Below are 14,267 nucleotides of genomic sequence, written 5' to 3' on the forward strand. Positions count from 1 at the left end.
AGAAAAATTAGTTTTGAAGAAGAACTCAGTAACAGGGATGAAAAGAATGGCTGGCTGAAGTGCGCAAATGTTTGTACCTCTAAAACGTGGTCACAGAATCGAGGAAGACGTCGAGAGAAGAAAGTTGGCAACCAATTACAGGGTAACTGAGAGTGTAGACAACAAAAAGTCACAAAAAATTAATTGGGAGGAACAGAGGCGGCAAATTGGATGCAAGTATGGAAACAAAAGATTATGAACATTTACAACAAATGGCAAGAGGAGACTCGGGAGATAAAGTCTGTATGATAACGCAAAGTGCAGTGCATCGCTATATGAGGCCCGAACTTACTGCCTTGAACGAAAACATACCGGAGCAAATACTGCCGCAAGATGTGTGTGTGTGCTGCAAAGGAAGCCCGGAAACGACTTAGTCGTCACATCGTAATGGAGTGCCGAGATGTTCACCCAGCAAGACCCGTAGGTAGCGTCCACCTTCCAGAAGCATAGGGATTCAAAGAAGATTGGAGGATTAACTTGTCAGCAGTCGAGAAAAGCATGAAATGATTAGAATGTAGGGGAGATAAAAATCAGGGGCGACACTGATAAAACCGGAGTCCTTGTAAACGTATGTAATGGTAAAGTATTTTTGGAGGTTTTAAATCCTAAAGTTAAGCTCGAGATGAGTTAGGCAAAACGCTATATGGCGATATATGTAGTAAAGACTGAATAAATGAAGCAGGCTAAGTGACTATTACTCTCCGTCCCGTTTCAAAGGAAGTGCTAATAAACATGATCATCTTCTTCTTCTTCTACGGTTCGTGTTTTGCGTGTTCCAGCCTTGTCTGTAACGCAACGTGCTTGTTCTCCATATTCCTCCGCAAATGGTAGCTATAGGTACGACACGGAAAAATTCAGTTGGTCGCTTATAAATCTTTATTATTGCGTAGCTTCATGTACACTGGTCGTTTTTCAGATACATCCCCGATGTCCCTCACAGGAGAACAAATACACGCACTGAATGTGAAAATTCAGTATAAGTCGACTTCAGTTCACACAGCAAAAAAAAATGTATTTATGTCAGGTCGACACCTATGTCGTTCATTATTACCGGGGTTAGTAGGAGTTGCTGCACAAACTAAAGCAACCCTGGCGCTAAAGTAAATAAGTATACCTCTTTATTCAACAAAATAATTCTATAAACATACTCTTGTCTTGCCACGCACTCATTCTCATGGACCAAAAGAGCGCAAATACCAATGTTCGGGTGCCTGATGCACTAAGGCTGGTTCACCGTTTCGCGGATTTACTGTCATTCTAAAGACATTGGAGGCTCAGGTACATTTAGGTTCTATTGAGTGCTTGGAAAACTGAAAAAAACTTGCTATTCTTCGCATGCATGCACCGAGCGCATAGGACTTTCCGCTGGACATTCAAAGCTGTCTGCGAACGGCTTGAAGAGGCTTAAGGGAAAATTGCACCATGAAGCCGCGCTGAAACCCGTAGCACTGACGTCACTGTCCGGCTCTCTACTACACCCGATAAAGCAGAGCGCAATGAAGAGCAGCTGCTGAGGCGAGTACAGCTTCAAGCTCGTGCTGAACTCCGGAAGTCCAATATTGGAAAGCCGCGCGTCCATAAGAGGCGCGAGGCTCGCCCACGCAACGTACAGCGCAGACTTATCTGCCTCCGACGTCAACCTCGTGGCGTTGTAGCGGCGCTCAAGCTCACCGACCAGACACTCAATAGTCCTTTCCTGTGTGCTTCTCTCTGCGTGAGTAAGCATATCGCGCCGTAGTCCATCGCTGTCTACCTTTCGGCCCTCCAGGTCCAAAGCTGACGCGACCTGCCGAGCTACGAGGGACCCCACGGTTCCGTAGCTTATGCTCTCGTAAGCGGCGTCGGGAAACACCCGTTCCGACATGTACACGTCTGGAATGACCAGCCGGAAATGCCCGTGCTGAGAGGTGACCTGACGCCAAGGAGATCCGATCCGTTCGACATTGGTCGTGTCTGCTCCATCGGTGTGTGGCCGTCTGAAGCGAACCCAGATGTCGTTCGGCAGGTTCTTCGAGTTCTCTAGGAAAAAAGTGCTCATCATCGGAAACTCCTCGCCCATAGCTTCCGCTTCTCGTTGCATCCCTTCAAAGACGAGCGGCGCTTCGGCAATCTTCTTGGTGACCTCGACCCTCGACCGCGCGGTCAGCCAGCCCGCGCTCCTCAGCCGGTCTTTGCTGGAAGCCACCACGACGTCGGCGATTTCTCTCGCCTTACTGACGCGGTGCTTCTCGAACAGGTACGCATTGCTGAGAGCTGATGGGACGGCAGCGTCTGCCAGCTGATAGCAGAACATCCTCTGACGCTTCCGGCCTGCGACAGAGGCTGCGTTGTATATAATCGTTGCCAGATCGGCGCTCGCGAAGCGTCCGATGACCTGGACGATCGTCAGGCCGATGAAGCTTAGAACCTCCTCCCTCGGTTTCTCTCCAATGATCCTGGTAAGGGCCTTCAAGTAAGCCGGCTTTTCTACTTCCACTGGCGTAGTGCTCATGACGCGTTCGCCTTGTCGAGCGTGCGCAGCCACGACGCGCATCCAGCGGTCACCGGCGACATCCGGAGTCGCTTCGGTGGCGAACTCGTAGAGGCTCGCGTAATATGTCCTCCGGGACTCGCGGCTGTGCGGTTCCAGTTCGCTAAGAGCGTCGCGTTGAAATCGAGCGAGAGCCCTGCACCATCTGGTGCGGTTGGGCGAATCTATCTCGCCGTCGGTTCGATCTGCCCCGTTGTTGAGTGCAGCGTGTAGTTCGCAGATGTAGCGGTCGTGGTCGCCCCGCGACCGGTATTCCGTGAAAAGCCCGGGAAAGTCCAAGCCCGCCGATGAGTCGAGGAACGAGAGCTCGCGCTCGTCAGAGGCGTGCTGCGCGTAGAAGGCGTAGAAAAACACCGGACATCGCCACTGGAATGACAGGTCCAGGAGCACCCCTAGAGGGTCGGTGCTGGTGTTGATGTCGGGCCAAGGTGAACCCATTACTATGTCCAGGAAGGCTCTAAAAGAACCCGTTCCGTGCACTCCCTTGGCGAGGCAGCTTTGGTATAGCATGGTGGCCTTCTGCGAGCGGTTCTGGTATTTCGCGGGTATTTTTGCGACTGTTGCGCGCTCTATGACGACGTTTTGGACGGCCAGCATCGCGTCTTCCAAGAAGGTACGACCTCCGGCCTCTGCGAGAACAAATGCATTTCGGTTACAGATGCGAGCTAGCTATTGTCTTTCATGAGGGCGAACGTCCCAAACAAACTATGAAATTGTGAACATAATCCAATTGACCTGCTTTGGCCTGATGAAAATTAGTAGGGCCATCGGAATTGTCTCGAGCTGGCCGGTTAATTGTGTTTACTCGGAAAACGCGACGTTTGTCGACAAACATCCTGCTTTGTTTTGAAAGAGCCCTCCATGCGCCAAGACTTCGACTACTCTGAACAAAAGGACATTGGGCGATGCAATAAACATCGTAGTCGTTGCGGCTTTAATTTCTCCCGTTTTCTGAACGATTCATTCTAAAATATGGCAGCAATTATTTTCTCATGACTCAATAGATCAAGATCACAAAGCCTAACAATGCGTAGCAACACATGGTCTATGAAAAACGTGTTAGTAATTATTTTTCCCAACTGCAATCTGGGGTTCGTTATCATGCACTTGAATCTTAATACACGTGGGTTTTCACATTTTCGTTCTCATAAAAATGCGGCTGCCATGGCCGATAATTGAAACCGCAACTTCATGCTGCACAGCAAATACCACAGCCATTAGCCGCGTTTACATAGATACGGTAGAAGTGTATCGTATTTTTTTTATCGTATCGCATATACTCATACGCCACCCTTTCTACGAATGGGCCTTTTGTTCTATAGCAAACTAATGCCACCTAGTGTCATTTTAATGCTAGCGCTCTTTCTTCCGATAAGCCTGCTTGTTCTGTCGCGTTGTGAAATGCACAATCGTATGAGGGAGATTAGAGACGATGGCACCCCAATAATAGCTACCAAAACCCAAGCAATGTCTTGCAAGGTCCAGCAACCATGTAGGGCCTATTTTCCAAGAGCCAACGTGCAGGTATGTCCCAAGGAGGGGCGGTGTGAGATGGTTGTCTTGGCGAGGCTGCAGCTGCTTGAAGTCATGCTCCTTCGTAACCTTTTTCATTCATCCATGCACGGTACGTTACGTGGCAATGTCGTAGCATTCACGGGCAATTGATTTCTACCTACTGCCTTGTGCAATTGGTTCAAGGAACGGAGGGAATCATTCAATTCCGAGTTTTAGTCCTGACGTTTTTCACGTGAAACATCGTTAATATTGGTCAGAGGGAGTCGCTGGCTAAAATCGAATGTAACGAAAACATGCTATAGCAGTATCACTTCTATCTTCGCAACTGTACTGCCCACGTGCGTTACATTGTTATCCTTGTGTGGAGGAAAAAACACCCTTAACTCGATTAGGCATGCGCCGCATGCACATATGGCGCTGTTGTCGAGCCACTCATGTTGTAATCGCAGCGTAATTTAGCCTATTGCTTGGCGTTAAGAGAGACATAACACGGCAGTAGGTTTGTCGATCCGCGATGTAGTGGTCGCGTTTGAGAGCTCCCTCAACCATTGTGAAGGTAAAACCCATTAAACTCAAACCAGTGCTTCTCAGGAGTTATAAGGCCTACAAGTATGCAATTTTCCGCACAAATTTCACGTTTGCTCGGTTATGGCACATCCGCGTTCGACACGCAGGATCCCAAAGAGTTCATTTCTTTACCAGAAACCCTCTTAAAAACAAACGGGCCCACTACGAATAAGGAGGGAACACGATTGCAAAATTATACCGTATGACACCCACTAGCAGTAACGTAGGTTATGCATGTAAGCTTTTAAAGGCGCGAATAAAAGTAGCTTGTGCATTTTAGTTACGTCATTTCTGTAGCCTACGTGCTCATACACCCTCTACAGCACTATAGTGCCTAGAATATACTGGTATATTCTAGGCACTATAGCAGCACGCACATGACATTTGGCGTACCTAACTGTGGCTGCGTCCCTGAAACAGTCTACACAATTTTCTACCTCACTGCATCGTCCCAAGGCGGTATCCCAGTGGCTATGAAGTTGCGCTCCTGAATTCGATGTCGAAAATTCGGTTATCCCGGCCACGTGACAGCCGCATTTCGATGAGGTCCAAACGCAAGAGCGTTCTTGTATTAAGAAGTATGGGTTCGCTAAATAACTCCAGTTAGTCAAAATTAAGCCGGTATCCCCCACTTAGGCGTGCGCCATAATGACGTCGTAGTTTTGGCACTTAATACCTCATAATTTCATTCAATAACGGCATCTCGCACCCACCGGGCTTCCAGCGAGAGCAGACGAACGCATGGAAGTCTTGGCATGGGTCAAGCGTGGTGTCCATGGAAGCCTCGAGGAGGTCCACGTACCGGCGACACGACAGCGTCCAGCAGGGCTCTCTGGTGCTCCGGGCCGTGCGCGGGCCAGTTAGCAGCAAGGTGAACACCACTAGAAGGGCAATCACGGTGACTGCTGACAGCAGCAGCATACCGATCGTCCTGAGCCGCTGGTCGTGGCGACGACTATGCTGCTCCCAGGGGATAAACGGTGGAGTCTGTGGTGGAAGAAATGATTGAGATAATGGTCACCACGATTACGGTCAGTACAGTCAGCGGCCTATTTAAATGTGCTGCTGGACGAAGGCCTCGCCCGGCGATTTTCCATAAACTCATTTGCACCTGCAGCTGACACTACCTCGTGCCTGCGAATTTCCTAATTTCCTCATCATACTCCCTATCTCTCAGAGGTCCCCAGCGTGTCTGTTCTCTTGGCACCGACTCTGTAACATTAATAAACTATCGGTTACCTGCCCTAAGCATTACACAGCCTGTGTAACTTTGTTCTCTTAATGTCAAACAAAATGTCGGTTAAACCCGTTTACTCTGAAATCCAGACTTCTGTCTTGATGTCTCCTTATGTAACGCCTAACATTGTTCGTTTCACTGCTCGTTGTGCTGTCTAACTTCTCACACTTCTTTGTTAACCATCAATTTCTTGCCCCGTATATTAGTACCGATATAATGCAGTGATTGTACAATTTTGTTCTCAAAGATGGCGGTGAGGTACCGGTCATGACTTGGTAATGCCTGCTGCATGTGCGTTATGTGCACTGGTGACTATTAATTCCTGAAGCGCCTGTTCGTATGCATTGAATTCAAGCATTCCCCTGATTTTATTACGCGTAGTCTTGATAAATATTCCGGAAAATGCCGATGGCAATCTAATGGGCCTATAGTTGGTCACTTCTTCGACGTGTCTCTCTTTACAGATTAAAACAAGATGTTGCACTCTTCCAATTCGTTATACTCTGTTCCAGACATAACAGTCAACACTGTGGAAGCTAAACAAGAAGTTCGGTCAAGAAAAGTTATCATGCTTTGGAAATGTCCGGAGGACACACCTCCTCCGAAACTGGGTCAGCTCCTCACTTCCGAGAAGCTGGGGGCCGTGCTGCTTAACTCCGACCCGCCAGTACAACTCCGGGCCGTCAAGCGGGCCAAAGAGGTCACCGAGAGCCAGGGGCTTCCGGCCCCCTAGTGCGACCAACAACCCACCATCTCCCAACCTTCTGCCGATGAACAAAATTTTCCATCCATATCATTCCGCGCGTTCTGGAATCTCCCTAGCCTGCTCCGCGTTGACTGCTATGTATGGAACAGTGTATATATAATACAGTTAAGTCTTGAGACGCTGCAAAATGTCTGTCGGTTTCGTTTCTCAGGAGGCGCATGAGTCGCAACGCCATGACGCAAAAGTTGATCACGGGAGAGCAGGGCATTACGACGTTTTTGGCACTCCCACCTGCCTTCTCGGTCGCCTGTAACGCTGTAACTCGTTGTTAGGCCCGATGCAGCAGCATGCTAGGTGATAGCCAGCCTCGTTGTTCACCAGAACGTATGTCCCCGGCGTACCGCTCCCACCTGACTACCTTCTGCCTCTGATGTCGGGACTCGTACAACTCCTCAGATGCGAAACAGAAATTCGCTGTGGAAAAGCTATTATACCAAAATATTTATTGCGCTCTGAGGCGTTAAGGTACATTTCGTGTGGTTTCGAGGTCACACATCTTTGTCTAACGCAAAATAAATAATAGTAGGAGATATAAAATTATCATCTCAGCAACGACATAAACACTGCTTGCAAGCAATATTTATGATAACTAATATTGCTTTATTTGGTTTAGCACTTTATATAATATGAATTTCACCGACGTCGCCATAGCCGCCATCTTGGAGACATAGGTTGGAGGACCAGCACGGCGAAAGACTACGTCTGCTGGCGGCTCGCGTGGTAATATCGCCGTGGTTCTGGCACAGACGCCAGCAGCATTCCGATTGCGTATCTATCACAGTAAAGCGGGTTACCCGGCGTTGTGAATGTACGGTGTGCCGACGTCAACCGAGCCGCCATGTTGCAGAACCAGCACGGTGAGAAGCTTCGTCCTTGACGTCACACGATAGCTTTGTAAATAAGGCGCGTGATCACGTACATACTCACGGCGGTTAGGGGCTCTTCGATGCTCGGATAGGAGTAGGCAGAGTCCGTGCTAATTTTGGGCATCGAGCTCTTCCTTGGACAAATGACGTCGCGCGGAGACGAACTTGGAGGGACGGTAACCGGCGTCATTTTTCCTGGCATAGAGCACTGATGATCAGAGGGGCGCCCATCCATCTTCACGAGCTTCTTCTTCTTCTCGTGCACCAGGAATGGCGTTCGCCCACTACGGCGGATTGTCCAACAAGAGCGTGTGTTTCTACTGAAAATAAAAGACTTGGAGGACGCTAAAGCTTCGTATTTAAGAGCGGAACGCGACAACGTTATCGGGCCATGTTCGCCATGAATTTCACATAGTTACCTCATTTATAATTAGGATATTCATAATTCATCCTGTACGCATAAGTACATGTCTCTAACACACTTCAATAAATTAAAGACAACAACCCACCCACTAGATCCCCTTATAGGATTTACACCTATAGCGTTTGCAGTCACAAAGACAGCGGGAAAACTGGTTGGGGTTTTAGTTTCCGCGTAACCATACCCAGGAATTCTGGACATGCGTTTAGTATCTTTTTTCGCCATCACGTGGCGTATCAACCTTTAAGATTTGAAATTCGCGCTGGGACGTACGCCATGACGCACAACTAAAGAAAACATAATAAAAAGAAGCACGGCCTGAGACTGTTGCTTCACCTCGGCACTTGGAAACGATCGCGCTTACGTATCAGCCTTATCTTGAAGGCAGCCTGCTAGTTTCTCGACTTGCAATGAATCGACGATTTTGCTAGACACCTTGCCAGACAGCTCGTCGGCATTCCGGGTGAGATGTCTGGTCGAGATAACAGATCCCTCGAAGCTGCCGTTGGGTTCCCTTTCTTCGTTGTTTTATCTATTTATTTGTGCAGGACGGCGGCTGCGGGCTTCCATATAGTCAGCGTTATGTTTCGTGTGTTTTCTAAGAACTGGTGTGATTCAATAAGAGGAAGCTTTAGCTAGGGCCTTTCTTCGATGCCGGCTGCTCAAATACATGTAAAACGCATAAATGATTCTATGAGAAAATTGCTCAACCGTTCAACCGATCTGAATGAGAATTGTTGCATTCAAGAGAGAACGTTAAATCACAGTGATCACTACAATAATAATTTTGATTTAGGCCATTGTATTATTGACAAGAATTATCGGAAATCGGCAAATCTGAAAAAAAGAATAGAAGTACGAAGTTTACAAATCCGTTAGTTCGGATAAAAACTGATATCGCATCCCTCTAAACTAACTCCCTTGGAGAATCTCAATCGCGCAAATTAGATGTGTGAATTTATAGCTTACGTGAAGTTGTTACAATGCCTGTAAAGATACTGCGAATGCAATATTCACGAGTTATATATATACGACGATAAAATTATATATACACGAGCAAAGACGACGATATAATTATATCGTCGTTTTTGCTCGTAAACCCGCAGGAATTATTATAATTCACTTTAGGCAATCAATCTATTTGCAGCAAAGCACTCATCCTACATTTTCGATATTTTCCGTCCCTACCCAGATCTAATCGGGTCCGCACTGCACCGTCTGTTACGAATTACGGAAAAAAATTATCCAATGCTTTCCCCCAGACTTTTGTTATTAAGGTAAATGGCATTATTTGCCTATACTTCAGCCATTTCCTGTCTGTCTGTCTGTCTGTCTATCTGTCTGTCTGTCTGTCTGTCTGTCTGTCTGTCTGTCTGTCTGTCTGTCTGTCTGTCTGTCTGTCTGTCTGTCCGTCTGTCTGTCTGTCTGTCTGTCTGTCTGTCTGTCTGTCTGTCTGTCTGTCTGTCTGTCTGTCTGTCTGTCTGTCTGTCTGTCTGTCTGTCTGTCTGTCTGTCTGTCTGTCCGTCCGTCCGTCCGTCCGTCCGTCCGTCTGTCTGTCTGTCTGTCTGTCTGTCTGTCTGTCTGTCTGTCTGTCTGTCTGTCTGTCTGTCTGTCTGTCTGTCTGTCTGTCTGTCTGTCTGTCTGTCTTGGAAGACATGGATGCATGTGTTCTAAGTTCATCAACTTGAATTGCGCCAAGAAAACCTGTATTCGCACCAGCTTTATTAGATGCCTACTGCACTATCAATATACAGACGGTCATTTCTAACGGCACCAAATTTTAAGAAATAGACCGGTGTAAATCTTGCTGACATTACTGTTATCATTCGAGTGTTCAGATGGTAACCTCCGGATACGGAGCAAGTTGAGCAGTTGTGTGCGTAATTCCCACGAATGTATCTTAATTATCTTTTAAATAATTGATCTTGGGTGGCTAAAGCAAATGAGTAGGTTGGTGCCAGTCTTCGACATCGTGTAGTTTAATGAATATATGCTCCTGTACATGCTCCTGTAACAGCTATATATAAGAACAAATATTTTGCAATTAAGCGCTCTCTGAAAGCCTAACTGACGCGGAAAAAAATCAAGGGTAACATCGACCTGACCGCTTCCAGCCTTTTGAGATATTGTCATGAATGGCACGGCTCCGTGAGCATCTTCCTTGCGGCCAGACGACTGTCGATTTTTATTCATATTGTTTTTCCGAAGGCAAACCGTTTAAAGTTGAAATTTCAGTATAGCAACGAACGTGCGCTGTCGAAAGCTTGCTTGGCCACTGAAACGATACAGGATTGAATGATAGTGCAGATTTTGCGCGTCAATGCCTTCAAGACATTGCGCTGCCACCGACGGAATCAAGATAACGAACTTGAACTGCTTGGCAGCGTCTTACGGGCCGTGCCAGCCAAAGGCGGCAATACTGACGTCGCAGGCGCTTTTCTTTTTCGGTTTCGCTTTCATAAAGAGATAATGCTACAAATGCAGTGTCATTCGCTCTTGTCTCGTGGATTTAAACGCGGGTTTTAATTGTCTCCACATGGCGTTTGTTTCCAAGAGTAGGTGTAAGCAGGAAAATGTTCGCTCACACCAGCAAACACACAAACACTCTCGTACGTACGCACACACACGCAACTCTCTCCCTCGCATGAGCACACACTCTCTTCCTCACATGCATTCACACGCTCTCTTCATCGCGCGCATCGCACGCACAGATATCCATGCGCACCCAAACACGCACATTTATGTCCGCAGGCCTGCATGCTGAAACACGAACACGCACGGTCGCACACGCGCACATTCGCACGCCGCCATGCATGCGCCGCAAGCAGGCAAGCGCACACACACATGCACTAACACTTAGATGCAGGCATGCACACACGCCGCGAACGCTCACACACACACACTTGCGTGCAAGCATGTGCAAATACGGAGGCACTAGCACGCGCACACACTCTCCCCTGGCACGCACACACACGCACACTATCTCTTTCCCTCGCACACACACGCACACTCTGTCTTCCTCGCACACAAACGCACTCTCCCTGACACGCACGTACTCTATCTCCATCCGTCATACGCACACAAACGCAGGCACACACACACACACACACTACACGCACGCACAGACATCCATGCGCACACAAACACGCACACATTTGTTCGCAATCGTGCATGCTGAAACTCGAAAAACACACGTTGGCACACGTACACGTTCACACGCACCCACGCATGCACCTCAAAGGCGCGCACACGCGCACGCACACACGCAGGCACGCACACACGCCGCGAACGCTCACACACGCATTCGCACTCATGCAAATTCAAATACGGAGGCACACGCCTGCGCACTCATACACAGAGCGAACACGCGCATAGAACCATACCCAGGCATGCTCAAGACACGTACATGCATAAACACTCTGTACCATCGCGGCTGCTTCTCCAAAACATGCGCGTGCTAACAGGCTGCATAACACTCCCTCTACCATTACCTTCTCAATGCCAACTGTAATAAATCGCTTCATGGTTTAAATTTGGCACTTCTTCAAGCCAATGTGCCCTCTGGCGGAAGGGTGCACAACGATTTCCTCCTGTCGTGGGACTTCACCGCCCCTCTCGGACCTGCTTTAACTTCTTTAACGCACCACCAATGTTCTGACTAAGTGCCAAAATGCATATGTTGCTAGAAGGGACTATCCTCTTGTTGTAGTCCGTTGAAACTTTTTCACCCTCGGCCGATATCCTGAAATATAATTTAGAAAAAAATTTTCCCATTGAGTTACACTTGTGCGTTGCTGTGAAGTTCCGAAGGAGAATGTCCAGAATTCCTGGACATGAGAATGATGTTTTCTCGTTTATTCAAACTGCAATCCGACGCGGTCATATTTCTAGGTTGTTTGTATGTCGTGATTTACGAATTTTTTGACGCATTTTACTTTTATAAATTCAATTATTTCAGTAACGCATATATGCGCCAAGCAGAGGGACTGTGTGATCCGGGATGCGGAGTTCGGCGTGACTTTCCTCTGACGGACGTCGCCAGCGACATCGACGCCGACACCGGATCTTCAGTGGCACTTAACGCTATCGCATTAATAAGCAAATAGATATCATAATATTAGGCAAGTACTGGCATGACATTTGCGTTAAATGAGGATCCTGAACCTGAAAACCCTAGAAAAAATATTGGAAAGCTTTGAGCGCCCTAAATAATTTTCTATAAAGGACTTCCTACGAATAAGACTTGATTTCGTTTCGCACGATGTGTACGAGGTGTGTCGTCATGATGAACAATGTGGTAACGGGTCCGAGCAGGAGATCGCGACGTTTTGGCACCTACGCTGCTACTCATTAAGCGACCCGATTTACCACCATAACGGACTGCCGAATGTGCCGGAACGAGTGTTATAATATCGCGATGGGTCCTGTTCCCACGTGACCACCCTCCGAGTCATGACGTCACAGCAAAGTGGCTTCCTGGCAAAGGGAAACAAAATAGTTGAGTCGCCATCTTGGCCCTGTGATACTGGATGTCCAGCGAAGCTGTCGTAAAACCACCACTACAACTGCTGAGAGGGCTATGCAATGCCTAATTTATGCTAATTTATGCCTAATTTATGGTTCGGATGCTTGTTTTCGGCCTGTTCTTTATTGAAACGCACGCTCTTCGGTACGTCATTGGATACGAGATTCCAATGAATGTGTACACTGTTCGCTTCACTTTTCTGAGTGCTTGTAGCCTCTGCATTACGGGGGGCGATGAGTCATTGCTGATGATGACAGATGCTTGTTTTGAGCTTGTTCTTTATGGAAACATGCGCTGTCCTGCGGTTAGTATGCGTGATTCCAATTAATGTATGCACTGTTCGCTTAAATTTGTCGAGTGCTTGTAGCCTCGCATTACGAGGGGATGAGCCATTGTATTTTTGCTTGCTTAGGAGGGAGTATGAACCATTGCTGCTGATGATCATTTCTGCTCACGATCGGATACGAAAAATGCCGACCATCAAGACGATAACAGCTTCGCTGTAAAATGATTCGTATGAGAGCTATTACAATAAATAATCATTTAGGGAACCCTGAGGGTTGCTAGTACATTTATGAAGTTTTGTGGTGAAGTACATAGTGCGATCACTTAGCAAGTTTGAAAGTTTGGAAACCATTACAGGATATTTTAATTTAGCCCTAAACTTCGCACTCCAAATGCTGCACTCGCCGTCATTGACATTATTGAGACACCCCGACACAGAGCCAAAGTAGTTGGCGTCGTTTAACGATAGGCTATAGCTATGACAATGTAACTGATACGAAAAATTCTTAAAGGGAGACTCCGGCTTTTTTTCGGCCATACCAGGTTACAGGTAATCTTATGTTCCTGAGACTCTCCTGTGACACGTCTGATCGTGGTATTTCCCCGCGAATTCGAAATTAATTTCAAATAAACCAAAAATTGCGAAAACAAAACGATTAGCTGACCGAGCGATCGAGTGAATGCTTCGTGCAGCGTGAAGTGCCACGTGACTAGTCGCGCCGCATTTTTTTATTGCGATAGCAATTAAGTGGGCACTCCAGGGGCATTTCTGTCGTCGTCGTCGCCGTGATGTTTCTTATAAAGCCCAAGGGCGATAACATAGTCACCACGCGCCGTGAGCTGTATGTGTGAGTGACAGCATGCGAGGACGAGCCGGCAATGGCGACTCAGTCTCACGCGCGCAAGGCACCGGATGGAGGGGATGGACCGGGGGGGGTGCGTTTTGAATGAATGAATGTTTGATGTTTAATGGCGCAAGGGCCAGGTACGGCCAAAGAGCGCCATGCTAGTGTTAATGAGTTCGCAGTGGACTGACGGGTTCTGTGAAGTTAATGTGAAGTGGTTGTAAAGGGGCCTAAAAGACTTTATGTAAATTGCGTAAAATCTACGTGTAATAAAACTATGGCAATGACTAATGACGTGTACTACGAACATTGAAATGCATTGCGAAAGAATGACGCAGTATACGAAATACGAGAGATGCTAAAGTTGGCTCGATCACTACTGCGTCACCACATCACTTGAAACATAAGGGCCTAGAGGCATGGGTGTTTTACTACCGTGGATGCTGCGTATGGTGCGGCCACGTGGGCGCCATATTGAAAGAGGTCTGTGATGAGTACAGAGTCTAGATGACGTGGTGGCTCAGCTGGTAGAGCATCGCACGCGTAATGCGAAGACGTGTGATCGTTCCTCTCCTGCGGCAAGTAGTTTTTTCATCCACTTTCTTTTCCATTAAGTTATCATTTCTTTAATCCAATTTGTACGTACGAGTAATTTCTACTGTGTTATCCAT

General features: G+C 47.5%; 1 protein-coding gene across 1 annotated transcript; it reads right to left on the reverse strand.

Moving 5' to 3' along the window:
• Positions 1–1,363: 1,363 nt before the first annotated feature.
• On the reverse strand, positions 1,364–7,710 carry LOC126543550 (phosphate-regulating neutral endopeptidase PHEX-like). The gene is made up of 3 exons (XM_050190661.2): positions 7,582–7,710; positions 5,365–5,638; positions 1,364–3,198 (listed from the first exon to the last, which is right to left on the reverse strand). Exons 1-3 carry the CDS (start codon positions 7,708–7,710, stop codon positions 1,364–1,366), a joined length of 2,238 nt encoding a protein of 745 aa, XP_050046618.2.
• Positions 7,711–14,267: the final 6,557 nt, after the last annotated feature.

This window comes from Dermacentor andersoni, chromosome 10, assembly GCF_023375885.2.
Source record: "Dermacentor andersoni chromosome 10, qqDerAnde1_hic_scaffold, whole genome shotgun sequence".
In the NCBI taxonomy this organism is placed as follows: domain Eukaryota; kingdom Metazoa; phylum Arthropoda; class Arachnida; order Ixodida; family Ixodidae; genus Dermacentor; species Dermacentor andersoni.